Source organism: Tauraco erythrolophus, chromosome 23 (assembly GCF_009769465.1).
Source record: "Tauraco erythrolophus isolate bTauEry1 chromosome 23, bTauEry1.pri, whole genome shotgun sequence".
In the NCBI taxonomy this organism is placed as follows: domain Eukaryota; kingdom Metazoa; phylum Chordata; class Aves; order Musophagiformes; family Musophagidae; genus Tauraco; species Tauraco erythrolophus.
Window position 1 is genome coordinate 4,719,292 of NC_141487.1, and position 27,097 is coordinate 4,746,388.

At 45.4% G+C, this 27,097-nt stretch overlaps 2 protein-coding genes across 3 annotated transcripts in view; both read right to left on the reverse strand.

Moving 5' to 3' along the window:
• Window positions 1–14,332: 14,332 nt before the first annotated feature.
• Window positions 14,333–15,001, reverse strand: LOC147527169 (uncharacterized). The gene has a single exon (XM_086625745.1). It carries the CDS (start codon window positions 14,999–15,001, stop codon window positions 14,333–14,335), a length of 669 nt encoding a protein of 222 aa, XP_086481871.1.
• Window positions 15,002–17,328: 2,327 nt separating this feature from the next.
• Window positions 17,329–27,097, reverse strand: part of TMEM201 (transmembrane protein 201) — a 28,971-nt gene continuing 19,202 nt past the window's right edge. The window contains exons 7-12 of one of the 2 annotated variants that reach the window (XM_086625628.1): window positions 24,609–24,826; window positions 23,846–23,917; window positions 22,682–22,972; window positions 22,271–22,276; window positions 22,076–22,207; window positions 17,329–21,626 (exon numbers count right to left, since the gene is read on the reverse strand). In XM_086625628.1, coding sequence (XP_086481754.1) covers window positions 21,529–21,626; window positions 22,076–22,207; window positions 22,271–22,276; window positions 22,682–22,972; window positions 23,846–23,917; window positions 24,609–24,826 — 817 coding nt within the window. In that variant the 3' untranslated portion in view covers window positions 17,329–21,528. The remainder of the gene's footprint in view (window positions 21,627–22,075; window positions 22,208–22,270; window positions 22,277–22,681; window positions 22,973–23,845; window positions 23,918–24,608; window positions 24,827–27,097) is intronic. The other variant, XM_086625629.1, reaches the window with a different exon arrangement.

The window sequence follows — 27,097 nt, forward strand, 5'->3', positions numbered from 1 at the left end:
ATGTGATTCCTTCTGTGGCAAAAGCAAAAGAAATTCATAAGCCCTTTGACACTAAAAATATATCCTTCCTCCTCCTCACACTTCTCCTTTTACAGAAGCATTTCTCTTTCTGTGTCATTTCCCAGCCTGTCACACTTGCCTCATTTACTAGCTCCCACCTTGGAGCCAGCAAATGCCCTCTCAAAACACAGAGCTCCTGATGATGCCATATGGGCTTTTAGTGTCATGCCGTTACAACCCCAGGCACAGCACCCACTTACAGACCATTCCGTGCTAACAGGTCATGCTCTGACTATTGCTCCACGTACATTATTTATTTACCATTCTTCTCCTCCTTCAATGCTTTATTGATCGCTGCTGCTTATTCCCATGCGCTCTGCTTGTGCATTCCCTGTGTTGGGAGGTCGTACGCAGCAGTGGGGGAACGGAGGCTGGCACTACTTTCTGTTCCTGAAACACCAGACAGTCTTTTCCCTGTGGTCACATAAATATCCACATAGCAAACTTAAACACTGGAGTAGCTCCCTCATTAGCAAACGATAAAAAACAAACCAACCAACCCCTCAAAACACACACCTGATCTTTTTTCTCATTGCTGAATCAAAACCAGCAAAAGCCCACAGAGATTAGAAATTTATTTTGCCAAGAGTAGAGATGCACAAGGACATGCATCTGATCTCATTTACCAGAATGGCTGAGCTCTTGTCCCCCATGGCTCCTGTCTTTACTGAACCTTTGTCTTCCCTTATCTCTGATAACAGACACCACCAGCATGTTTGGCAATAGCAGATTACCTGGCACCAGGGACTGCTCGATCCAGAGCATCACAGCGTTTTTTCCCTACTCTTCTTACTGAACCTCTTTTGTGGGGTCCAGCTGACCAAAGGAGAGAAGGCAGTCAAAAGTCCACTCAAGTCACAAATGACAAAAAACAGCATATGAAACCCTGATATGTTGCAAAAAAAGTAAAGATGAGGACACTGGACAAACTCGCACAGGAAAGAGAGCTCACAGAGCAAAGTCTTCCCCCCCTTCAGGAACTTTAGAGATAGCAAAATGGCCACAGTGGGACAATCAAATCTTCATAAGTTTTTTTTATTACCTTCTTGATGGTCAGTGTTTCCAGCTCATCGACAAATGGTTGTGCTTGCTACCTTGGCTGTACTTTGAAGACCTTGTAGCTACAAGCTGACATGGGTAAACACATGTCCCGGCAGTTCTGCCCACATGTAAATTAGCAAAGACTGAATGAGCCCAGTAAAGAGTGCTCCCAGCATCTAGGTGCAGGGGAAAGTGGTCCTCCTCCATGCTGGTAGCATCAGGAGAAGACACTGAATTTGAATTGTCCAGCAGAACTCTGCACTTACTCCCTCAGAATGAGTCTTATAGCAGAAAATTAAAACGAGTCACATTGCTTCTCTTACATTGCAAAAAATAGAGGAAGAGGCCATAAAAAAAAACCAACCAGCGTAACTGATTCTGAAAACAATGTTTTTCTCTGCTCTGAATGAAGAGTCAGCAGCTCTGATTGCATGTGTGCAAATTCCCCCAAAGTTTCCCTGAAACTTTCCATTACAGAGAGGCAACTGAGCTCTAGTAAAGGCAGCCATTAAGTTGTGCTGATGCTTGTTTATTTACTTCAATTAAGATATCTGTTAGGTCTTATCCCCCCTACTACATACATGTAGCTGACTCTCCCTGGAGGAAAGGAGCACATCAGCAATTCCAGAGATCAGAGTGCTCAGGAGTCGTCTGGGGCTGTAGTGGGGCTTCTCCCTGCAATGCTTTCCTCCCTTTTTAGCTGGTTGCCTTAAGTGAAGAACAATGTTCTGATGGGAAGACCAGGAGCTGCCCAATGACAGGTTGTTTCCTTTAACATACAAGACAGTTGTAGCTTTTATGCTATCTGTGAGCATCACATATTTAAAAAAAAAAATCTGCTTATGTAATATAGAAGAAGATCTCTGCAAGAGATTGCATAGAACCAGGTGAGAGACCAGTCAGATGCAGCTCCCAGGAGGAGAGAGCATCTGCTAAATTCTAGACAGAGGTGCCTGGAAGACTAGGCCTGGGAAACGAATCCAGGAGGATGATGACCCTAGGAACTAATCTGGAAGACATGCATGGGCATCACCATGAAATCAGCAGTGACAGAGCTACATTCAGCACACACTAGAGACTGTTAAATCTCATCAACTGTATCCGTGTAGACGGCTCTGCCCACAGATCAGAGACCAGAGCACTACAGTGCAAAAGTCGTTCAGATTCTTGCTGGTGGCTCTGGAAGGAACTATAAAAAGGAGGAGAAAATTGAATCCTAACAGCAGCCCGTTCCAGGCATTTGGGAACCTGGACTAACTAGCATTCTGGCCAGTTCCTTTACAGCCCTGGTATCAATTCATGTATGGAAAAGCCAGGCGATGCTTCTCGACAAACATTTGCACAAGCTGTCCTTGCCTCTCCTTATACCAGTGGTCATATCTGGTACCACTGATAACATCTGTTGAAAAGCCATGAAAATGGCATTTAATCTGCAGGAGCCTTTGGCGGAAGCCAAGAGTGGGCAACTTCAATGAGGAGACGTCCCCTCCCTCCTTGCCCTGCTCTAACGTGGACCCAAACCTCATACATTAGTTTTTCATCTCTCCCCAGTCACTGATTAAAGGGGTGCCTTACTCAATTCTTACTTTTTTTACCTCTAGTGAAGTCCTATCTTTCTGTGCTTTGACAGCTGCTTTTCTCCTCCTACCTGACCATTTGCCTGCTGTTGTCTTGCTAATTATTTTTACAAAGCTCAATAATTGATGCGATCTTTCCCATTTTTCGTCTCCTTCCCACAGCACTGCCTGGCAAGCGAGGAACTCCACAAGCAGCTGTGCTCCCTTGGTTGCCCATTGCCTCCTGCAGGAGGAACCACTGCCAGAACCAGACTTTGCAACCAAATCCTCTTCTTTGCCTTACTCGAGACTCTGCAACTGTTATCCAGAGGAGCAGCCTTTGAAGCCACGTAGCAACACGTTAGCAAAGCAAGGGTCTGATGTCACCAATAAAAATAGCATCTCAGAAACACCAATTCATGTCGTGCCTCGAACCAAAGTTATCTGCAGTCATCTAGTTCCATTCCTCAAAAATTTTTGCTTCTAGAGAATTGATCTTTTGACTCACTGGCAGACAAGGCAGCAACACGGTGATTTCAGATTAAAATTAATCTCTCATTCTGCAACAATCACACTGACGGGAGCACAGGACTCCTTGTGCCTCTCTCTAAAACACAAGACATCGAACAAGAACACAGATCAGATGCTAAAACAAACATGGTATTGGTCCTTTATGGTAGAACAGCTCCCTCGACCCTTCAAGTTATCCATCTACCAAAGACAAATTGCAGATTTAAGAAGAGTGAGCTGAGACTCGCTCATGTTAAGTCTGTGGGAGACCAGAAAAAATGTTTTCAAACAACATTGTTAACAGTCCTGCTCAGGAGAGGACTCTGCTATAGGTTTGACTCGAGCAGGACACCTCACAGTGCAGCTCCCTCATCCTGAGGATATCCTAGAAATAGCTTTCTTCACGTTTTGCCTTTTACTGATGATCAAACAGGACTATTTGCTCCTCTCAAAACAGAGGGGAGAAAACAAAGCAGTAAATACAGGAATTACACTGACAGCAGAGTTCCCAGTGAAACTTCTTTGTGTTCTATGAACGCTGCCAGGCATCTGACAAGCAGAAGTCACAGCTCTCAAGAATTTTCAGCTCTTTGCAAACCTAGCAATCGCTCTCTGGCTCACCGTTTGGGAATCGAGCAGTTCACTATCGTCCAGCCTTTGTACAAGCTGCCAGCTGCCCAAGGTCACGGAAAGGCAGAGCAACTCATAACTGCTGCACTTCAAACTAGATGCTTGCTCGTTTCACCCATTAAGCAAGCCTGGACTGCGTGGGGTCTTTTAAAGCATGAAATCCCAAATTCTGCAGGAATCAGCACTGGTGGTTCACCTTTCAGCATTATTCTGACGCTGACTACTTCTGACTGATTACCACAAGATGCCTAAGTATAGGAAAAATTCTAGTTTTGTCCATTCAAGAGCAGCCGAGGAAGACAACTGCCCAAGAGAAGGAGCCGACGGTTCTGCTGCAATTGCGCAGCACCGAGCAGCGCGTTTCCGAGGAGCACATGCACACCGTGGCACCACCTCCTGTGGCACACGACGACAGGATGGCACCCGCAGAAACACATCGGCACGTAGTGCCTTTTCCAGAGCCTACACCCAGGGCTTCTGCAAGCATCGCCAGAGGCTTCTTCCAGGCTACTAACCTCCACCCCCTGCCCTCCTTGCTGCTTGTTGTTTCAAAGAGCAGTGGTGTGAAAAAACAGGAAGCCATGCAGAGAAGAGAGAGAATACAGATTGAGGCACGAAACTGCAACAGCAACAGCTCCCCCAACACGCACCCCACCCCCTCTTCCCTTCCCACCCCCTTACCACAGGCCACGTCCTTGGTGAGAAACGCTGTACTCGCTCTTGACGGGAAACTGGTTACGGAGTTGCATGGCCAGAGAGCCACCGAGGGAGGGGAAATCCAGCAGCACGAAGGGAAACGTGTCTCACCAGACTCTGCTGGTCCTGGGGGCGGTGGGGCGGAAGGAGAGGTGGAAGGAGAGTTGATATTAAGAGAGTCAGACTAAAGCCACAGGTATCAGAGGTTCCTGGAGTGCCCACCACACTTCTCTATCAACACGAGTCCTGGCACATGCTGCCCGCTCCTGCGCGGTGGAGAAGGCAGGACGGAGCGCGAAGAGCTCCCGTTATCACACTCTCTTCTTGAGGAGGCTGTGCGGATGGGGATGGCCGGGTGCGACGCAGCGGCCCGGCATCCTGCAGCCTGGTTCTGGAGAGGCTGCAGGAGCAAGGCAAGCAGAGGGCCTGTCCCAGGTCTACGTGGGCTCTGCAGCCACCCTGCCACGCTCAGAGCTGCCAAACTGGCTGCAACCAGCAACTGCCCTTCTATACAGAGAATAACGACCAAGGGACTTTGGGGAGAGGAGAACAGGCTGGAGAGGGTGCAGCACACCCAGAGCACCTGGGGGAATGGGAGCTGTGCCTTACCTCCCTCCAGTCGATGCACAAAGCATCATTTCCCATACATCTCCCTCTCAAAACTCTCCCGTCGCGCTCACTGGAAATTGGGATTGCTCCTTGCCTGCCCTTCTCTTCTCCTGTTACTTATCCCTTGCTAAGGCAGCTGGCCTTTCCACCACCACTGTCAGCCACAATTTAAGCACACCGAGTTCAAGAAGTTCAACAGATTTTGTTGCAATTCTTGTAGGCCAAAGAGGGATTTTTGAAGGCGATACAAGACTGAATTGTTGCCTCTTTGTTCCTTTCGCAGCCTCTGCAGTAGGTCACTCAGCTATTAGCTAGCTTTTTAAAGCACTGCTTTCTTTGTAGCTTGGATATGGTATTCTTGGTCCCTCGTGCATAGGAGATGTCCTAAAGCTAGACTAGCTTTGGGAGGTAACACAAGACTAATTCTTGCTCTAAAGGTCCCAGGGCCACAGAGGAAAAGGAATAGGTCAAAACAGACACTACTCCACAGGCAGCTCTGCATCCATTTTATCCTATATAAACATAAAGGAAAAGTACGTAACCCTTTTACCCCCAAGAGTTCAGATTTGCAGCTTCAAGTACCTACTGAGGACCATTCCAAAGACTATTTGAGGTTTTCCTATGACCTGCTGCATCTGAACAGCTCTTAGCACTGTTTTTACACCCAGTTATAACCTACTTAAGCAATAAGGATTCTGAGTGGCATCTATCTATTAAAGAGGGACAGGGGGTCAGCCCGTCTGCAGCTCTCTGCGCTCACAGCTCTCCCGACTCACCCTCTGTTGGCCACTTCCGACAGAAAGGCTTCTATTTTGCAGGAGTCTTCATTGCTCACACCTTATCTTTTCAGTCTTCTACAAAAGGCTGAGAGATTAAAAGGGTGGAGACAACAGCTAGGGGCAAAAACACAGGCAGGGGACAGAAAGGCCAAGCAAACCCCTGACAAACAAGCACACACACACTGGCTTCCATTTCATAGAAAGTATTTCCAACTTTATCTCTGCATGTAACCACGTCTATTTTTACGTCGACGGACTAACTGGATAAAACAAAAGGAAAAGAAGCAAAATAACAGGAACTCTGGTGATGTTGAAAGCAAGGGAAAAAGCCAGACCAAAAAAGCAAAACACAGCTTGGCTAGCGCTCCTGGAGACCAGGGCTCAAAATTCAAAGTGAACACAGGTGGGATAAGCGTGACCCTGAGCCATAGTGGGTAACAGTCCACCACATGAAGCCACAAAATGACCTAGCACATCCCATAGTAAGTGAGAGCTCAGAATCAGTTACAGGCCTTAAGCGTTAAGATGTCAGCACAGCATCTCCCTACACTGCACTTACCTTGGATTTGGTCAATCAAAAGTCTTTTACATCTGTACTAATTCAGCACTGTGCACAGGTGAATTGTCCTTCTTTTCTACTGTTAACAAAGTGTAAACCCAATTTTTTAATTGCTAAAACTAAAAGGGGAAGAAGGGAAGACAGATGTGAGGCAACACAATGGAAAAGAACTAAACAGTCTGATATCTACTGGTGGGAAAGGGGAATGCAATATTTCCTCGGTCGCTTTCAAAGCTGGTGTACCATTTGCAAAGGGATATGCTGTGCTGTGGTTTATTTATAAAACCTATAAGAATGTTGACCTAAGGCTATAACTTGAAGAAAAATAAGCAGAGGTCAAGTTTTCTAAATGCAGTCGCAAACTCAAGAGAAAGACGCTTACCAGTAAGACTCTCTGCTGTTAGAGGGATGCAAAACACAGGAGAGGCCCCAGTACTTCTGAGCTGCTAAAAAAGCCATGCAAACCATGAACAATCCCCCTGCTTTAAATGCAGCCAACACTGCAGCTTTCTGTTCAGCCACACAAGTAAGGCAGGGAGCAGGAGGGGGTCGTGGGTTTAAGAGTGTCTGAATGAGACTATGGGGGATTCCTAGCATCTCCTTTTGTTGGCAGAGCCAGCCAGCAAGCCTTCCTAGGCTCTTGGGGTTTTTGTTTTGACTTTTTAAATGACTGATGAAGAGAGATGCTCCTACAAGCAGTGATTCAGAGCAGGGCCTTCATCTAAACCTTCAGAATCACTCTTTGGAAGAGACCATCTCTGCTGAAAATTGCAGGAGCCTCTGGAGAAGGTAGGCAGTTAGAAGAGATGGTTACCTCTTCTGTGGCATTCACATCAGGGCAGCTATGTAAGAGACCTAACTATTTGCTATTGGGACTGCGGCTCATATCCAAACCTGCTCAAAAAAAGCACAAAGCAGGTGCAACAAGGAGCATGAGAGGAGGAAGAACAAGGTCACTTACAGTGTGGTCTGCGATCCAAACACTGGGACCACAGATAGTTCAGCCATGTGCATCCTTACTATTCTCACAAGGAATACAATCAATTCCACCTACACCTGACTGGACCTGCCCATAGGCCCCATCACCTTAAGAAAAATTAATCAAGCCCAGCGCAATGGGGGATGCTGCTGGGAGGGGGCGAGCAGGAGAAACCACTGCAGGTGGAAACAGCAGCTGAACCACATTCCCATCTCCATTTGCAGACTTTTAGAATCTCCCTTTGACGTTGCTCCAATGCATATTTATTGTTTCATTTTCCAGAGGGCTTCCACCACAGACCCATTTCAGCCTCACGAACAGCGATCCCTAAGGTGGGTGCGCTGGCACAAACCCACCACCTAGTGGCAATCGCGAATGGAAAAGCTGTGGAACCAAAAAAAGCACCGGCAAATAAGTCACTCTTACCAATTTAAACAGGCTGCTAAAAGTAACCAAGGGCCAACATGACACATGAACCCACTGGAGAGAGAAGACAAAGCTCTTAACTCTTCCGTGCGTCCTCAAAGGCTTGATACACTTGTATATTTTTTGAGAGAGATGAAAATCAAGCGCTGAACAATGTAAAATTCCTGCTTCTATAATCGCCTTGTATAATTTGACAACATTATTAGTATTTCTTGATGCAAAGAACTCCTGTGCCCATTTATTTACAACGTTAATCTTAAAATAGGATTTAACTGGAAACTTGTGACTTTCTTATGCTTTGCCTGATATATTGTATTCTGTTTCACAGTCTCTACTGCCTAGAAGACATCCAGCATTTCAGGCATCACGTACAACTTTTTATCCGTTGCACCAAGGCACTGGCACACCACTGAATTTAGTTTTGCTTGCCATGCAATCCCACAGCACAGTGACTGTGCAAGAAGAGCCTCACCGATATAGTGGAGCCTCAATAGCTCTGCCCTGCTGACAGGGATAGTTTAACATTTGTTTTTCTATAAAGGTTGCAGGAACAACTAGTACATATATGCAGCCACATATATTCACAAGTAGTGGGGAAAATGCATATACCAGGTATTGGATGGGTATAGTCTTTTCTTCACTGTAGCCCAGCACTATCCCTTCAGACCTTCGCCACTTAATCCTAAGAAATGTCTTTCCAACAAGAAGCAGCACTCAAAGATCAGGAAAGAAAATTTATCTAAGGATTTGGAAGTCCAGTTTCTAATACAAACTATTATCTTTCAGGATTTAGCCCTATCCATATTTATTTCCTGTTCTTCAGAAACCTAACACATAAACAGAGCTCTTTCTATGTATTCGTAATTACATAAAGCTTGAAATGTCATCTCCAGTGTCTCTATCGCAGTCGGTGAATAAAACAGAGCCTTATGTACTGACCACAATTTCCTTTTCTAGACAGTAGTGTTTTTTGGATAGAAATGCCAGGGGCCCGAATGCTGTAGTTGTGAAGACTATTACACAGAAGTCAGCTGGTAAGCTACAGTTATAATTACATACATCCAGAAAAGTTTAAAACTAGAACTGCTCCAGGAAATCCTGAAGACTTCACAAAAAAAACCCCAATAAACCAAAAAAACCAAACACCTACCCCCAAACACCAAGAACCTCCCCCTTCGCCAACCTCTTTAAAAGTCAAATTTAATCAAGAAGATCATTCATCTACTCAGAGAACACACAAAGATGAAGGACAAGACGGTCTTTGAAGGATTTCAGACATACAAAAGAATTTCCAGCTACTAAATCAGCAAAGGCAGGAGATTAATAACAAATTAGCTGTTCCCAAATTTAAGTGCAACTGTAGCAGTCCAAACTGAAACACTTTTAAATGCTTAATATTCAAAAACGTTGAGGGTATGTGTCCAGGGTCCAAATTCACCAGCTGGTTTTGAAAATCTTGGACCAGATGTAGCTAATAATTTCCACTGTGCTCATCACCTCTTGTGTGAGAAGGGATGCCTCAGAGTCATCTGAAAGTTAAAACAGGAAATAACAACAACCAAAAAAAAGCCACAAAAAAAGAATAAAGCCCACTTTTGAGTATGACATTTCTATTTCTTGCTACATGCAGGATTACACAAGCTGGACAACACACGCAGTAAAGTGCTTGCTTAGCTGTCAGTTGCTGTAAATATAAAACATCTTTTTTTTATGCCTATCTCAGCTGGGTCCTGGTCCAGGACTGAAGCTTGTAGTTTGTGTTGTGGTGGAAATTGGCAACAAATATCTCCCTCTGAACAATGACTGTATTATTAAAATAGATAAATTTTCATTCATTTGCAGACAAAAACTATCTTTATTTCCTTTATTTTACGCCTAAACAAAATAAGTGATACCAATCTGCCCACTCATTCACGCCACAACTGCAGGGTCTACTGCTGGTTTTAACAACTGGTGACAGCACACCAGCCAGCACTTGCCACTGTATCACAGATTAGACAATCCCACAAGAATTCTTTTCCTTGTCTGCAATATGGTATGGATTTAAATCACTATTTACTTCCACTGTGTGCAAGCCAATCCAGGTCCAACACCTTTCCTGATCAAACTCAGCTCCACCAAAAAGCTGTGGACAGCACGACATGCCTTTTTATCCCCAGAAGGGTTTAAAACCACATTGTTGTATTTTGGCCAACAGATTTTTGCCCTTATTTTATCACCCCATTTGGCACCAAAGTCAAAGTGGTATTCATTGCAAAACGTTTGGCAGCAGGTCACCCCAAGGGTCATATAGAAAGACACCCTCAGTCTCACACGTATACCAATACAAAGCAGGTAAGATGGATCCAAACAGCCCAGATGATATGGTTTGCTGCAAAAGCCACCACACAATCTAAATCACAGACTCCAAACCTCCTATATAACACCCAGGAGTCACCACAGGGATACTGGTATGAGGTTTCTGGACAGACTTACATGACAACTGAGCAATTCCAGTGCCCTTTAACATCAGAGAAAATTATGGCCCATTTTCTTGAAGAGTGAGTAATCACTCAATTACATTTTGTGTCTTTAAAGCTAACACATGTGTTAGTATAATAAAAAATTACCATGTCTTCCTATGCCAGTGTTCTGTTAACAGAAATGAGACCGCAGAAGGGCAGCAAACAACTTATTCAAAATGCACAGTTCTGACACAAAACGCAGCACTTGCACAGCAGATACGTGTGACTTGAGCTTATGTGTTTGATTTGAGAAACACCAGGATATTCAGCTAGTGAACACCAAAAAAAAAAAAAAATCAACCAACGACCAACCATGCAAAGCCAATGCTGCCAAGTGCTTTATGAGCCATGGGCACACAGCCTCCCAGAAAACCACCTGGACCATTTTCTTTAGCCTATTAAATTCACTTTATACACTCCTTATTCTCTCTGACTTTCAAGGGAGATAACGGAGGCAAGAGTCATCTTTACTTAAAGGCACATAAAAGCAGCCTTGCCTGTGCATTTGTTGGGAGCACACACAAGACAGCACTTGCAATGGGGAAGGCAGAGACCTCCCCTCCTGCGACCCAGCTACTGAAACAAGAAATTACCATCACTTACCTCAGTCCATCCCCTGCCAGGCAACTGATGGGGTTACAGGCAGCTCTGCTCCAAAAGCAACCCCTGGCTCAGGTCTGGTTCCCACAGAAGCACACACCTTGCAGAAGTCAAAAAGTAGCCAGGACCCACAGGCTTAGGCAAGTGTGGGTCCCCAGCACAGGAAGAACCTCTCAGGCCCACCACGACTCACTGAGACCAGCTGTGCCTGCAAAGAAGCTTCTGGGTCTCATTAGCACAGACAAGCTGCAGCTGCACGTGCTCCCAGGTGCCTGGGCCGGCTGAGGGGAGGGCACCGCACCCCCCAGCCGACCCTGGACCTTTGGGAAACATGAGGTTACCTCAGAAAAATTATTAACTGAGCCTTCAGAAACTGGAGCAGCTGTTGCCCCTCTCCAAGAGAAGGTATTTCATATAAAAAAATCAAAACAACCAGAGAAGCCTTCTCAAAAAGCCCCTCTTGGGCCGTGGCTTTGCAGCCTGCACTGAGAATAAATGGCAGCCTCTACTGCACTCCCACAGGAGGGCACAATTAGCACAATTCAAATGAGTCAGGCTGGGGCCCTGCCGCCCTGCTGAGAGCCTGCAGCCCACAGGTGACAAAAAACCCGTAAGAAGCACGAAGGGCAGCATCCAGAAATCCTTATGCACATAACCAACCTCCAGTGCCACTCGTCACCTCCCCAGAGGAACTGGGATGGACTGAGCACAACTCTTGGCAAAAACAAGGGAAGTTGACACTAGGAAGGAGAAATACAGGTCTTTGACTTAAACTGAGCCTGAGGAAAGGGGAGGAAAGGCATTTACCTAAGTGTGTGTTTTATTGTTTTGGGTGTTTTCTTCCCAGTACCTAAATCAGTGACCAGAAGTTGTACTAACTGGCAATAAATTAATTAAATTAAATTGTAACAGGGTCACCTGGCACTAAAGACCATAGCCCACCAGGGGGTTTCTATGGAGACTCCATGCACTGGAGCTTTACCTGGGAAAGAGAAAATCAGAAAATCCTGTTCTTTGTGGGGATGGGGCGTGATGGAGCCAGCGAGTGAAGGTGCCTGTCCCAGAGGCACAACAGCAAAGGCCATAGAGAAAATCCCAAGCAAGTCTCCTCCAAAACTTGACTTCTTTCTACTTCTAGCTCTGGAGAGCCACGTACGAAAGCACACACACAAAAAAGCAGACACTTTCACTCTTCACAAGTTATCTACCCAGCAGAGTAGAAAGTAAGATGGACCTGGACCCTGACAGTGTCTTCTAACACTGGCTACACCATGTTCTGAAAGCAGGGCGGCACAGTTAGTTTACACACAAGCAATTATTTTATGCCCGAAGGCATAATGAGTCCATGCATGAGCTAAAAGTTCACACATAAGCACACAACAGGTTCATGAATGAGGGCAAAGTTAGCTTATGCAGGAGTGAACAATTATTTAATACCTGGGCAAACAATTAGTTAATGCATGAGTGTACAACAAATTTCACGCGTCACTGTAGATTTCACGCGTCACTGTAGACATTTTCGCTCTTAATGCATTACCAGCAATGGAATAGGAAGAAGAAATACCAAAAGAAGAAATACTGTGTCTATTTGTACTAATACCAGCTATACCATGCCTTGAAGGCAATTCTATTTGAACCAAAACCATTATCCACGAAAACTGATTTGTTCTTCATATGCACACCTCCATTCATTATTTTAGAATAAAATGGGAGTCCTTTAGAAGAAAAGAGTTATTACTCTTTCAAGCTCCAAAGACTAAGGTCTGTTTTATGGAAAAGACAAACATCAGCTGAAACACCATCGGATTTAATAACCTACACATGGTGCTTAGCTGATAAAACGACCTGTGGGAAGCACACCCAAAGAAAGTCAGACTTTCAGAAACTCCTCCTACTTTCATAATTCTGTGCACAGTGGAACTAATGGGAGTGCAGAGGGCAAACTTAACACCCAAAATTCAGCAGCTGTATTTTCACATAGATGTATTGTTCACATATGGTCTAAACCGCTGCAGGGACTTAAAAACTTTGCCAAAACAGAACAGAACCATGTATTATTTAAAACAAAAACCCTGGAAGAATTTGCTTCGATTACAAACAGACTTACCACCAGCTTCAAAATGCAACAATTCTTATGTACTTGCAGTTCACTTTGGGCGCTGATTTTATAACCAAAGGTCAAATACAGTTTTTCAAAGCACAGCAATTGGTTTAGTGTTCAAGATTATCAGGAGCTACATGAAAAATGAGACAAAAAGAAAACAAAAAAAAACCCTGAAAAATCATAAAACTGCAGTGTCTTCAGTACGTTTGCATCCTGCAAGAACTGTAAAGTTGTTGCCCCAGCTAAATCTAACAGTATTTCCAGCACTGTTTGTATCATATTGCTAGAATTTAAAGGCCACATCCAGAATTATTTTGTCAGTTGCATCTTCTCTCTAGGATCATCAAGAAAGAGTCAAAATAGTTGAAATACTTTCTGAAGCCACAACTCTTAGGAAGTACTATTTATTAAACAAGTCATAAAATATAACATACAACCAGTGCTGCTCTTCACATAACAGCATTTGAACTCTTCTCTCCCTCAACCTGAAAACACAGTTCTTATTTAGAAGCATGTTTTGTCTCTGAACCCTTACTTTGAGGGAAAAGCATAGAAACTACTCCCTGTGATATTAAAAGGGGAAAAGACGCTTACAGAGTACTTATAGCATCATTTATGAGAAACACATTAACAATGAACGTTTGTAAACATATATAATAAGCAACAATATAAAATAACCCTTTACTGTATGAAAAATCCCACATAGATTCACTTCAAATACAAAACCACAGGATTCCCAGTATTACTCCGAAGATCTTTGGATTCTGTGTTTTGTTGTTTGGGTTGGTTTTTTTTCCTCAAAGCAAAACACACACATATTGCTTTTTCACAAACCTTGAAAGAAAAACTCCAAAACGAGTTTAAGGACACTTGAAAAAAATAGTTTCCCTGCATGAATCAAGCTTCACTTTCGCATCTACCCGACTCTTCGTGTACTTTCAGATTCGAGAAGACACGAGATACTGATGAGCTTGCTCCGGTCCTGCAGCCCTCCGTTTCGTTCAAACAACGAAACCATAACCCCCCCATCCCCAAATCCAAACTGGTGAGGCAGTACAGAAGCACAATCCACACTCCTCACAGCGCAGAGGAGCGAAAACAGCGCAGCGCATCTTCGTCGCCGCAACAGGAACTTTTGGGATCAGTCTTCCTCCAAGCATTTCCCACGGCCGAGCGCTTCTCAGCCGCTTTCTCAGAAACCCAGCCGAGATGCAGCAGAACCACCCGGCAACGCGCCCCAAGCTCTGCCCGGCAGGAGCGCGCCTCTCCCGACGGGGACTCACTGGAAGGCGGCGGGCAGCTTTGCGCCCCAGTCGCAGCTCATCCCCGCATCCAGGGCCGCCCTCGCCCCGGGGCCACCGGCCAGCGGCCAGGCGGGCAGCCCCTGCGGCGGCCCCACGAAGGCGGGCGGGCCCCAGCCGGGCAGCTCGGCGCAGCGGCAGCCGCGGGGCAGCGGCAGCGGCATCGCCGCGCAGGGACCGTGCGGGCAGCCGGCGGGAAGCGGCGGCAGCGGCCAAGATGCGGCGGTGGGAGGCGGCGCGGCGGGAAGCGGCGGCGGCGGCGGCGGGGGGGGGCGGCGCGGGCGGCGGCGGCGGCGGTGGCGGTAGTCGCCCCCCGGGAACATGTCCTGGAAAGCGGGGTCCAGCGCCCAGTCGCCGCCGCGGCGGGGAGCGGCGGGGCCGGCGCGGCGGGGCAGGCGGCGGAAGCAGGGGTTGAGGCTGAGGTTGTGGCGGACGCTGTTCTGCCAGCCCTTGGGGCCGCCGCGGTAGTAGGGGAAGCGGCCCGCGATGTAGGCGTAGATGCCGCTGAGCGGCAGGCGCTGCTCGGGGCTGGCGCGGATGGCCATGGCGATCAGCGCCACGTAGGAGTAGGGCGGCTTCTGCGGCGCTTCCACCGCGCCGGGGCTGCCCGCTGCCGCCCGCGGCTCGCCGGGGTCCGGCTCCCCCATGGCCCCGCTCTGCCCGCTCTGCCCCCGGCCTCGCCGCTGCCCCTCTCTAAACCCTCTCCCCGCCTCCTCACCCCCCACCCCCGGCCCGGGCTGCTTGGGGTCGCGGGTGGGTCAGGACGTCGCTTTCGGTTCGCGAACCCAAATACCGAGGAGGGGGTCAAGTCCCGGCCCGACGGTGGCTACGGGCGGGGAGGGGGGGATCGCGGGAGGGGCCGGCTCCGTGCACGGCAGCGAGCGGAGCTGAGGGCAAGGGCAGCCCGGCAGAGCTCCACGCTGTAAACCCACTAAAAGATTTACTGTCATAGATTTTTACCTTCAGCAAACCCCATCGAATAGGTTGGATCTCGCCGTTTCAGTGGGAGCTGGTGCTCAGCTGCACACCTGTTGCTTCCAGATGCAAACGCATCTGGCACTTGAGCACCACACGCCATCACGGGTACCCCAGCATCACGGCTGGGCACTTGAGCACCACACGCCATCACAGGTACCCCAGCATCACGGCTGGGCACTTGAGCACCACATGCCATCACGGGTACCCCAGCATCACGGCTGGGCACTTGAGCACCACACGCCATCACGGGTACCCCAGCATCACGGCTGCAAGAGGGGAGCAGCAGAGCAGAGCTCTGTGCTGCAGCAGTTCTGGTGGATTTTATCCGTGTCGCATTCGTGCAAGCACTAAAGTTCACCAGATGCTTCAAAGTACGTCTGTGTGTACAGAACTGTTAGTGGGATGATGGATACCTGCTTTTGCCAGTAATTTAATTAAAACACACATCCTTCTTTGAAAAGTGTTTCTTCGATCACCCTTAATGAATTAAAAAAACCCAACAATCCTTAATTTAAAAAAAAATCATTACTCACTAGTCTGGAAGGAATCAGTTCCTCTTTTCCAAAAGTTGTACAGAGCTAAGAAACAGAAGGAAAACATGGATGACTATCAGGGTGGTGGTCTCAGTTTACAAAAACTATCAACAGTAGCTTGATAGTGGTGGGTCAAACAATGCTGTCCTGTCTCGTATTTAAAAAATACTGTACAAGTCTTCAATCGGAAAAATTTAACTGGGCTAGACGGAAATATTTACATTATTAAGAATGAAACATCCTACTGGTTATAACAAATCTGCCAAGAGCAGAAGGAAGCTGTTTGATGGAGCACAGGAAGGCTCACTCACATTTATGACCAGTTTAGTTCTTTTTCTGCTAGCCCTGTGTAATGGAAAAGAAAGTCAACAGAACACCACTGTTGAAAATAAAAACAGCTTGCAGAACCAAACAGCTCTCTAACACTGAAAGAAGAGGGGGAGAAAGGAAGAGTGAGAAGTGCACTCCCTCCTGCATAGCAATACCCAGAACTTCTCCACCTTTTTAAAGACAAGACAGAATACATTGCCAGGTCTTAAAACAAATTAGCAGCACATTTTAACAAAGTAAAACATGAGTCATGAGAATCATAAAAGGAGGAAAACTACAGCCTTTGAAGCCTGTGCTTAGAAAGCTTGTCTAAAAGCTTATGCCACCTGTCTCAATTTACATCACAAAATAGGAAGACGATAAAATAACACATAAAAGCAAAATCTTAGACTCTCAACCCCATCTCACAGAGGAAAAAATCCTTTATGTGCCAAACACACACAAATCGTAAGGTGTCCATATAACTGGACCACTCTGACACTCTGTGACTGTGTGTATCTTGGGACGAATTCTGAGGCTTTACTGAACATCCCTTACGTGTGTCCACTCCTTACCCATATAAATAACCATCTTGTCTTTCTTGCTGACATACGCACGTTTGGAAGATGACTGGATCAGGACCAAAGCACCTGCATTCAGTACCTCCCTTACACTCCTCCTCCTCACCTACCAAAGTACTGAAAATCCAGACAAAATGAAATAGTGCTGGCGTTACCACAGAACTCTACAGCCATCAGCTGAGGTCAGGGCTCTAAAGAAACAGGTACGTAAATGACAGTCCCTATCCTACAGGAGTTTGAGACAGCAAAGTCCTTATGGGGGTGCAGCTGCATCTGGGGAGAAGTTCAGAACATCAGTTAACAGCAGATGACTCCCCTTTTGATTGATGGAAAGCCTTCAAAGCATAACAATGTACTTACACTTCCATTTCCAAATCATAGTCACGAGCTTCTCCTTGCTTTGGGGAAGTTCACTTGCTTTTGGGGAAGCTAAGAGAAAGCACAAAGCTTTCTTGCTAGCTTTAAAAGTGAAGAGATCAAAGTTCATTTGACCAGACACACACACAAGCACAAATACTGTCTTCCTTTCCCCAAAAAATATTCAGCTCCCCAAGAAACAGAATCACACTAAGGTGAAAACGTATCCGTTTTTATTTTTTAAAGAAAAATATTCCTCTTTAAACACAAAGCATGAACTATAAACCTCTGAGAACAGCTTCTCCTCCCTTGGAGCGCACACGCACGCATTTAACTAAACTGTACAGTGTTAGAGCTCCCCAAACAAGTATACACACATGACACAGTATTTCTTTCACAGGAAATAAGGTTTAGGACTCAAAATTGTCCTCCTCACCCTCTCTAGATACCCACTCCATCCAAAAGTACTCTGTCCCTTACTCCCACCACAGGACACAGTGATGATAATTTCTGGATGCAACGTATACTGAAAATAAAAAAAAAGTTTTGGCCAAATTGGCCCTTTCTATCCTTCTAACAAATGTCCATGTGAGAGGTTAAGACCATAGTTATTTCCAGGAATGGTGCTTGGAAGAAAAAATATAGCAGCATCCAGAGGCAACACAAGCCCTAGATTCCAGCTGCCCTGTTTTAAGGAACCCAGTCAGTTCAGTAGTGTTTTACAGATGTTCCCATCACCCAAGAAGAGGGAGTGGGAATAAAACATTCACAGGCCAAATTTGTTGAACAGACAGCCTAAAATTCAGTGAATCTGGCCTACATATGCCAGCAATGAGTTTTTTCCCCACACTGCCACAGTGACCAATTTCATGTCTAAGATTTTATGCAAAGAGATATGATGACCTTCGGAAATCAGCAACTCCTTCCACCAATTCTCTCTATCCCATCAAATAGATATGTGCGTAACATTTGTCACATCTGCCAAACCACCCAGACTGCGGAACTGGAACCAGACTCTAGAATCCAAATTCTTCCTAATTCAGAACAGCAAAACCATCAAAAGTCTCTGCAAGGTCTCAGAACATGGCTAACAAGCCCATATCCAAAGAAAAAGTACCTGGGTGTTTTCAAGGGAAGGCAGGTAATGGAAAAGGTCTGGAAACAGAGCTCATTTATATTCCACCTGATCATTAATTGTTGGTATTATTAAGTGATGCTCAGATCTCTATCAGACCATTTTGTAAAGATCTTTTCTATTCCATCCTCTCCAACATTTTTTCAGTAGGAAAAATATTAGAAAAATAAAATCTCACCCTGAACAACACTGTATGAAGATTAACATCATCAGTCACAAAGGGTTTTTTTACAGGGGACTCGATAATCTTTTGTTTCCTCCAAACCAGCTTCATATAGGAAACAGCAGCAAGATAGACACAGTATCTAAGAGCTAGATTAAGGCCAACAATATAAAGACAAACATGGGCTCAGACCTTTTGAAATGAAGAAACCCTCCAAATATTTTTATACATATGCATGCACTCGCACACACACACGTGTCCTCATGTGTACTACTCAAGCGAAGGCTTCACACCCGTGAAAGCACCACTGGAGAGTGTTCTAGCACCAGAATGGAAGAGTTGGTTGTTTCCCTCTTCAGCAATAAAATCCAAAGTCTTTATATTGCTTTGGACAAGGTCTCCAAATACCCTTCCAAGAACAGTTTCGGTGAGCAGATTCGGAAGTGCAGTGACAGGTTCAAGTGTTCCTGTTCTGGAACACGGGGAAGAAGAGGTGGGTTGAGAAGCTGCAGCTCCTTGGTTGCTGGAAAGGAGGAGAAAATTTGTATTGCAATCTGGTAGAGGCAGAGACCAACTGGGACTCCGGGTGAGTGCGATGGTAAAACTCAGTGCAGACTGGGAGGTGAAAGTGGGAAGTTTGCATACATGAAGTCACAGTGCACATCTGTTGGCATAATAAAGACAAGGAAACCCACAGTATTCTCTGGCAGGCTGGTCTCTGCATAGGAGGCCCCTAGGTATGCTGGGAGTCAGGACAAGGATCCGTGAATGGGATGTCACATACTGCACCAGGACATCATCAAACTCAAACAGCAGAGGTCTAAATAGAAGCTTGTAAGTTGGCCTGCTAGCATCTTGCCTATACACATGCTCACGTGAGTCTGCACAAGTCTATAAAACGGACAAAAATCTCTTAACAGCAAGGTTACGGGTCAGGTTCAGCTACAAGCAGCAATTCATGCAAGCCACAAAAGAATTAATCATCAACCTGCAGCACACCTTTCTGCTGCAGGTCTCTATCTTGGCCTTTGCATAGGAAGTGCTGGCTGTGCAGCCCTTCACCAACACTCTAAGGAGGCTGAGAGAAAGATGTAGAGGCAGGGATGACATCTCCACAGCCTCTCAGATCAGCAAGCACGGGCAGAGGTCTGTCCTCTGCCTGCAAGATGCAGAGTAGGCAACGAGCAGGTCTCACTAACAAGGGAGGATGAGAAGCAGGGCTGGAAGTGGGCTGCTAAAACAATGCAGGAAGAAATGGAAGAGACAAAGAGAGACTTAATTTTCAGTGCTTGAATCACTGGCAGTAAAGCCCCATTTAATCTGTCATGCAGCATGCTGATCTGGCCATCACTCACGTGATGGACTAAGTGAGGCTGTGCTAGAACACGCAAGAAAAAAAAAACATGCAAGAAAAAAAAAGGAAGTGAAAGGAAGGGTGATCATCACACCAAGTTGTGAATTTCAGGTTCAGAGCAGAGAATTATCAGCAGAGATATGCTCTGCTTCTGTGCACGTGCAAGAACATAACAGAGGGAACAGCAGCAGAACTGAAAGGGAGGGAAAGACACAGTAAGCGTTAACACTGTAATTCAAGATGCAAACACAGGACAATGGGGTGAGGGAGAGGAAAGAGAGAAGATTGAGGTAAAGGAGCCCAAAGGAAGAGACAATATAAAATACTCTTAATAGAGTCAGTCCTGCCTCAGGAAATACATAGCTAATGTCAGTTGGCTTCTCAATTAATTGACACATTGGTAAACTCTCTGCATTTGGGATTTAAGAATCAAAACATAAAGATTTTTTTTTTTCCTAAGATGTACTAAATGATTTTTAGCATTCAGCACAATGCTCTAAATGGCCCCTGAATTCTAAGGGATGCTGAAGACTCACCCAACAGCAGACGTGCCCAAATTATAAACTGCTTTTGAAAATCTAGGGCTACTTCCTTTGGGTTAGAAAAGAAGAACCTACCCAGAGGGCTGAATTGTCCAGAAGCAGGTTTGGCATTTCTCACTGAGAGCACCTTGGCATTTAACTAAGTAAGAAATATCTTAAATGGTTACTTAGCAAATCCCAATATGAGATTGAGGCATCAGGTTTCTGGATAAATGTATCCAACCAGACAGCTCCTCACGTATCCTCTAATAGAACAGATTTGTGCGATTTGCAGCAAGAACAAGCTATGCCACTTGCTGCTTCAGTGAAAACGCCAGCAGAGTTGTGAGCTGAAGCCTTTTGACTATGATGCAAATCACATAGGGATCCTTTCTTATTATAGAATTAATTGCAACAGAACTAATGCCTCCTTGGTAAAGCTGGGTAAAGCAAAGCACAGGCTTCCTCTTCCAACTGCAAACCACAAAAAGATGTTTGTCTGGGGTTTGTGCATACCTACAGCAACAGTGCTGGCTGGAGGTATGTACAGGCAGAAGCTTCTGCGGACCAGCATGACCAGAATGGCAAATGGTGAAAGGAGACTCAAGCCACAGCCCAGCTGGAAGCACGTGGACATACAAGATGCAAGAATATGACAGAGCAGCCAAGTCACCCATGTGCTTAGGCAAGCTTAAGGCAACTAAAGAAAATTCACTAATAATTTAGAGGAGAGTGCCAAAGGGAAGAGAGAGAGAGGAACCACTGGGCAAAGAGGCTGGAAATGCTGTTACAGTAGCCGAGCCCAGCACCAGCTACTAAGCCACCCCTCTTCTCCAGATCATTTGTTCTAATTCTCCTCATTTTACCAGCACCATCAGCATGAGGTTAATATGTCAGAAAGAAGAGCTGGGGATAGGTTCCTAGCTTACACATTTTCAGGTTTGTGTCTCAGGTCAGCTCCTTTCAAACAAAGCACACGGGCCGTTTGACTGGCCTCTTGCTTTGAGCTGGAGCTTTCTGGGAATTCTGCCTGCCACCTCCAGGGACAATCCTGTGGTATGTTCTACCTGGAATTGATGGCAGCAGCTACCTGGGTTCCTTGTCATGACAGTTGAGCATACGGTAGTTTTTTAAAAAACAGCATGCACCCGTGGCATGGCCATTAGACATAAAGCTGTGGTTGAATTCTTCTTGTCTCCTCAGAAGCAGGTGGAACCAGAAAGAATGGGAGTGTTGGCACAAATCAGCGCAGGCTTCGGTAGACATAGGCTGATGTGAAGATGGCATTGAGAGTCAGACTCACGGCTAGTAGACCTCGGAGAGCGGAGTTACCAAAATGACCTTAGTAGAAGAGGACAACACAAAGAAAAAAAGGGAATAGTAGAAAGAGATATTAAAGAATTGATGAGATAAATAACAGTGAACATATGTTGTGCTCTGTGCTCTTTCTCTCTCTCTTTGCCCAGTATTTCCACCATAAGCAGAAACTGCTGAAGCACTTTTCCTGTCAGGAAAGATGCCACTGCTCTCTTTGGTTCTATTTTCATCTCATCACTCTTCTCAACACCTGCACCCCCACCCCTTTCCATCTGTCTCAGTTTAGCACTGTCAGTATTCTTCAGACAGTGCAAAGAGCAGGAATAGCCTTATTAAGGCCTTAGAATAGCAGGCAGAAGATCCATTTCGCTACTACTTATTTATCCGATCACCACTACAGCACAGGACAGATCTCAGTTACCCTCTTAGAAATGCTCACACATACACGAAGCACTCACATGACTTGCACCTACCTCTCCAGCCTGCCAAATCTTCCCCTTTGGTAGTTGTGTCTACCACACAGGTAGATGAGTGTGATGAGCGATCCTCCTTTTTGATAGAATTATCACTGCAAATACTCCCTCCTTCCACAGCAGATCTCATATCTGCAAGGAGAGAGAGAGATGAGAATTCAGAAGGCATTACTGGAAGCCAAAGGCAGAAGTTACCTAAAGCTAGACATGAGTATGGAATGGCTGCCTGGTAAAATAATTAAAGGATGGAGGACAGGAGCTGGAAGCAAAAAGCAAACTTCACCGCTGTGCAGAAGTTGCCTGCACGTTTGTCTCGTATACTGTTCGTATTGGCATCACCACAGCCATGATTAAAGGAGTTATCCAAACAAGGGTGACAGCAGTGGCAGTAGTATCCCTGGGGCACCACTAAGTGAGAAAAGGCCAAGAGGCTCTCCAGGCCAGTGGATTCTTAAAGGAGCTTTGGTAGCCCATCAGTCATCACCACTTAGGCTCTTCCTGAAGGCTCCCCACCTATTGTGTGTCTGAGATGATGTGCAGCTTTGCCTGCAAACCAACTCCTTCCTACAAATGCATTTCCAGGAGTGCAGCAGGCTGCGGGCATACCATGCATTCCCCGCTCGCTGAGGTGGTTCTTTGGAAAGGAGGACAACTCGGTGGCAAAGATGTTGCTGTCTGAGTGGGTGTGCTCCTCTGAGCTAGTTGGGGTGAGCAGAGCCTCATTCTGAGATGGGAAAAGCAGCAGCTTCCGTCCTTTCAGGTTCAGGCGGGCAGGGCTGATGAGTGGCCGGCGGTACCGCAAGGAACCCGAGCTGGAAGTCACAGAGCCAGCCACCGACGGTGCTGGAGAGGGGATGCGGGAGGGAGCGCAGCTGCCTGACAGCAGGGAGAAGTGCTCTGAAATGGAAACATCCCCAAAGAGAAAATGATGAGATTATAATCTCAATACAATAGGCACAGGTTTTTTTAACAATTCTACAAGAAAAGGGAACAGGAGTTGCAGATGTCCAACATATCTTGTACTAAAATTCTTTATTCATTCCGGTTCCCACACTGAAAAACATGGAGAAATTCCACACGCACTTTGGTAGCTCAAGAATGACTTAAACTGGAGACAGGTTTATCAAGAGTCGAGTGAGTTTTCTCTCTGCTCAGTCATGAGCACTCAGGAAAGCCTGCATTGCAGGTAAATTACCCCTTCTGGCATGCCCTTTAAAGGCTGTTGGGAACGCTATCAGGATGCAAGGAGGTGTGCACCATGGCAGTAGTCCAGGCTGTGACTGCATTTCCAGCAGCAAGCACTTCAGCAGCACTAACAGCCAAAGGATCCATTTGGGGTCAGGAGGGCAACAGACAGGTCACTGGAGGACAGGGGAGCAAAAGGGCAGAGCAGACGGGGTAGCCAAATTAGCAGTTCCTTCGGCTGGGGAAGAAAATTGAAATGAAAGAGCTGCCCTAGGAACAGTTTAAAGTCTCCTGTGAAAGCAATCTCAACTCAGCTGTAGAGCAGGAAAGGGATCCTTGCTTTGTCTCACTGATTTATTTTGCCGTGGGCTCTCCCAGGGAGAAGGACCTCCAACACATACAGCACCTTATTTTAACGCAATCCTACTCTTAGTGTGAACGCTCTCTGCAGCATTTCTAACAGCAAAACTGACATTTTCACTGGGGTGTGAGCAGGGAGGAAAGAATTAAACTTGGATCATGTGTTTCGACCTGCTCACTGCAAATCCTGCAAAGACAGTTGCTCTGAAAGGCCTAGTGCATTACCTGATGTAGGAGATTCCTTGGACTGAGATGACTGTGAGGCTGGTCGACTTCCACTGAACAAGTAGCCAGAATCTAAAAAGCAAAAATGAAATAGTTTGAATCCAGTGGGCTCAGCTATCCTTCAGAAATGTAACTGCATCATCTTGTCATCAATCTCAGAAGGGAACTGGTGGTAAACGTAGGCAGGAAAAATATCTGTTTTCCTGGATAGGTTATACGCCAGCATTAGAATAACTCACTTTTCCCAGCTGCAGCAGAACAGATCTGTCCAGCGGGCTCCAAAACCAACCCTGTGACTGTATCACAGCCTGGCTTGCCTCTACTTTTGAAGGAAGAAGATGAAGATATGGTTGTGTACTTTTCTCATGAAAAGAGCCTTAAGAACAGATCACAGGGTAAGATGAATTCTCATGATGCACGGTAGTCATAATAATGAGGCAGCAAAACAAAAAAAAATTAAAAGTACTGAAGTCAGGAAAAAGAAGTGTTCAGACCTTAAATAATTTCTTCTTCTTAGGCACTTGATTTACCTAACTACAGGCAAACAGCATGCAAGCACTCAGTGAGACTTTTTGTTTCACCAAGATGGCACTGGTATGCTGCATAATTTCTTAATGCCAAAAAACAAATCACCAATGCCAGATACCCCTCTGTGCCACAGGGGCAGCAATCCCTAAACAAGACTATAACACACAGATACCTCACAGCCCATTTCCTTCTGAAGCACTGCACCACTCCATTGTCATTTCCCTTGCACACTTACCTGCTCTGGCCAAGGAGGGGATGGTGCCCAGTGAGAGTGCCCTGTTGAGACGACCAGGAAGAGAGGAAGAAGAAGTTCTGCGTGGGGATCTGAAGAGCTGTTGGTTTGTCAGCTGCAGAATACTGGGTGGTGTTGGGACAAAGAGAGATGTAGCAGAGGAAGGGAAGCCAGTCCCAGTACCGCTGGGAAAGAGAGTAATCGAATCCCCAGAAAGGTACCTGCAAATGACACGCGTGACAGACATTTAGCAAGAAGTACATCCCAGCAACTCCCTCTCTCAGTTGTACCTCCTGCATGAAAACTTGCTTTGTTAGCAGGTTTGTACTTATTTTACAGTGCAGGAGTGCAAGATGCAAAATGCTTAAGAGTTTATGGGAATGTTCCTACACCTTTGAAACTGAGGAAGGAAGAACTGCTCAACCTTACTTAAATTATCGTGCACCAACCTGTCCCACAATACAGGGTGGAAAAAACAGTGGAACAGTTTAGGAACTCAGGTGTAAATAGGCACAGTACCTTGGTTCTCTCCCTGGAAAAGAAAATTACCCAGAGACCACCAGAATGCTTTACAAAGTCCAGATACACGTAGGACCAACAATAGAGTACATCTGGTGTTTGTTATGTGCACATGCAAACAACATGCTTAGAAACATCATGACTGCGGGAAGCAAGTAGTTACCTCCTAGTCTTTTTGTCTTTAGAAACCAGAAGCAACATCTTACCTCTGATGCCAGTATAGAGAAAAGTATTGCTATGGGTACCTACGTAAGATTTAGGCACAAGAGCTGTGTTTTAAAACTGATGTTCAAACCTCTTTAATATATTTGCCTTTATTATACTTCTGTGAGGTGATGAAGACTCACTACCCTCATTTTACAGATGGGAAAGAGAAGTAAAAAGAAGAAAAGTAACTTGTTGAGGGTCACATAAAAATCCTGTGATAGATCAGAGACACAAACCTGGGTTTCCCAATCCTAAATTGAGGCGTAAACCACTACGTTTTCCTTTCTCTGCATATCACAATTAGCCACAAATATGTACTAGCATAGCCATTCAGAGGGAACTGTGCTCCTGTAGCAACTGTCTTGCTTTTGGTGCGTAAAAACCACCAAAGTTTTCTATAGTTTCTACTATAGCGCCTGGAAAAAATTTAAATCGGCAATAATAATGGAAATTGTATTGCTAGGTCTGAGAGTTGTTTTCAGTGGTTCTTTGTAAGTGAAAGAGTGGAGCTGTAGAACAGCATGTCCAACCTGAGAATACAAGAAGAGAGGTAACAGGCAAAACATACTAAGGGTATCTGTACCAGTTAGCTTGATTTTTTAAGTACTAGAGACATAAGCTGACTGACATTCCACTGGTAAAATAACTGCATGAGAGGACTTGGTATTTTAAACAGTCTTCACTGCTAGTACTGCCACAGTATTTCACACTCAATTACTATATGCAAAAAAACTATGCAATTAATTTCTGATACCCTCATTTCATCACCAACTTTGCAGTGGTTTAAAACTTAAAAATCAACATAAGCTGAACAATCTGTCAAAAACTTACTCCTATTTTTACCTTCTTTCTATTCTTCCTTGCAATCACATAGCGATCTTAGTCTATGTGTACAGTTTAGTTGATTATATCACATTAGAAATGAGGAGTCAACTTTGGAGTCTCACTTGTGTCTTCATGCCACCATAATGAGCATTCTAAGAAGGTTGCAATGTGGAAAGTATAGGAATTTTGTATTATTTTTAACAATTGAATAAAATACATGAAAGGAAGTCTAGAATATGAACAAGATTTCTCAAGGATCTGCTGTAATATTTTTGTTTAGTTAGAAACAGGTATTACCCTTGTCGAATAAGTCATGATGAAGTACTAACAAAATATGAAGTATATATATTTTAGAATGGAGGTATCAGACTTAGCACCAAAAAAATCAAACTGCAAAATTTGGAGGTTTAATCTCACTTCTGGTGAAAACAGAGACAGATGAGAGCAGCAACATGGCTTTTCTTCTGTCAGAGGAAAGCCATTAGTACATCAGTGTGAAGGAATATACGTATTGCTGTCTTGCACTGTGAGGTGATGTACGCATGTGCCGTTCTCTCCTGGAGATTAAAGAGGTGATGCAGCAGCATCATTCAGCGCTAGCATGTTCAGAAGAAGCACTCGAGTTAAGATTGCAATTTAAAATATCTTATAAAACTACTTATCTGCTAGTACGAGGCAGACATCAACAATCCCGACCAGCTTAATCAGGCTGAACAACATCTGAGCCAACCAGCTTCCTGGTGCTTGCAAGCAGGACATGCCTTTAACAGCAGCAAGGAACTCCTCAGTCTTGCAGCACAAACTGCCCGACCTCTTCAGGTTCCAGAGGACCTGGGAAGGGTGTCACGCTTGGCAAACGTGCAGGGTCCTTTAGTGCACATACAGACACACATTTGCCCCGCCACGCATACAGATGTAAATAGCAGATGTGCATGTCCGTC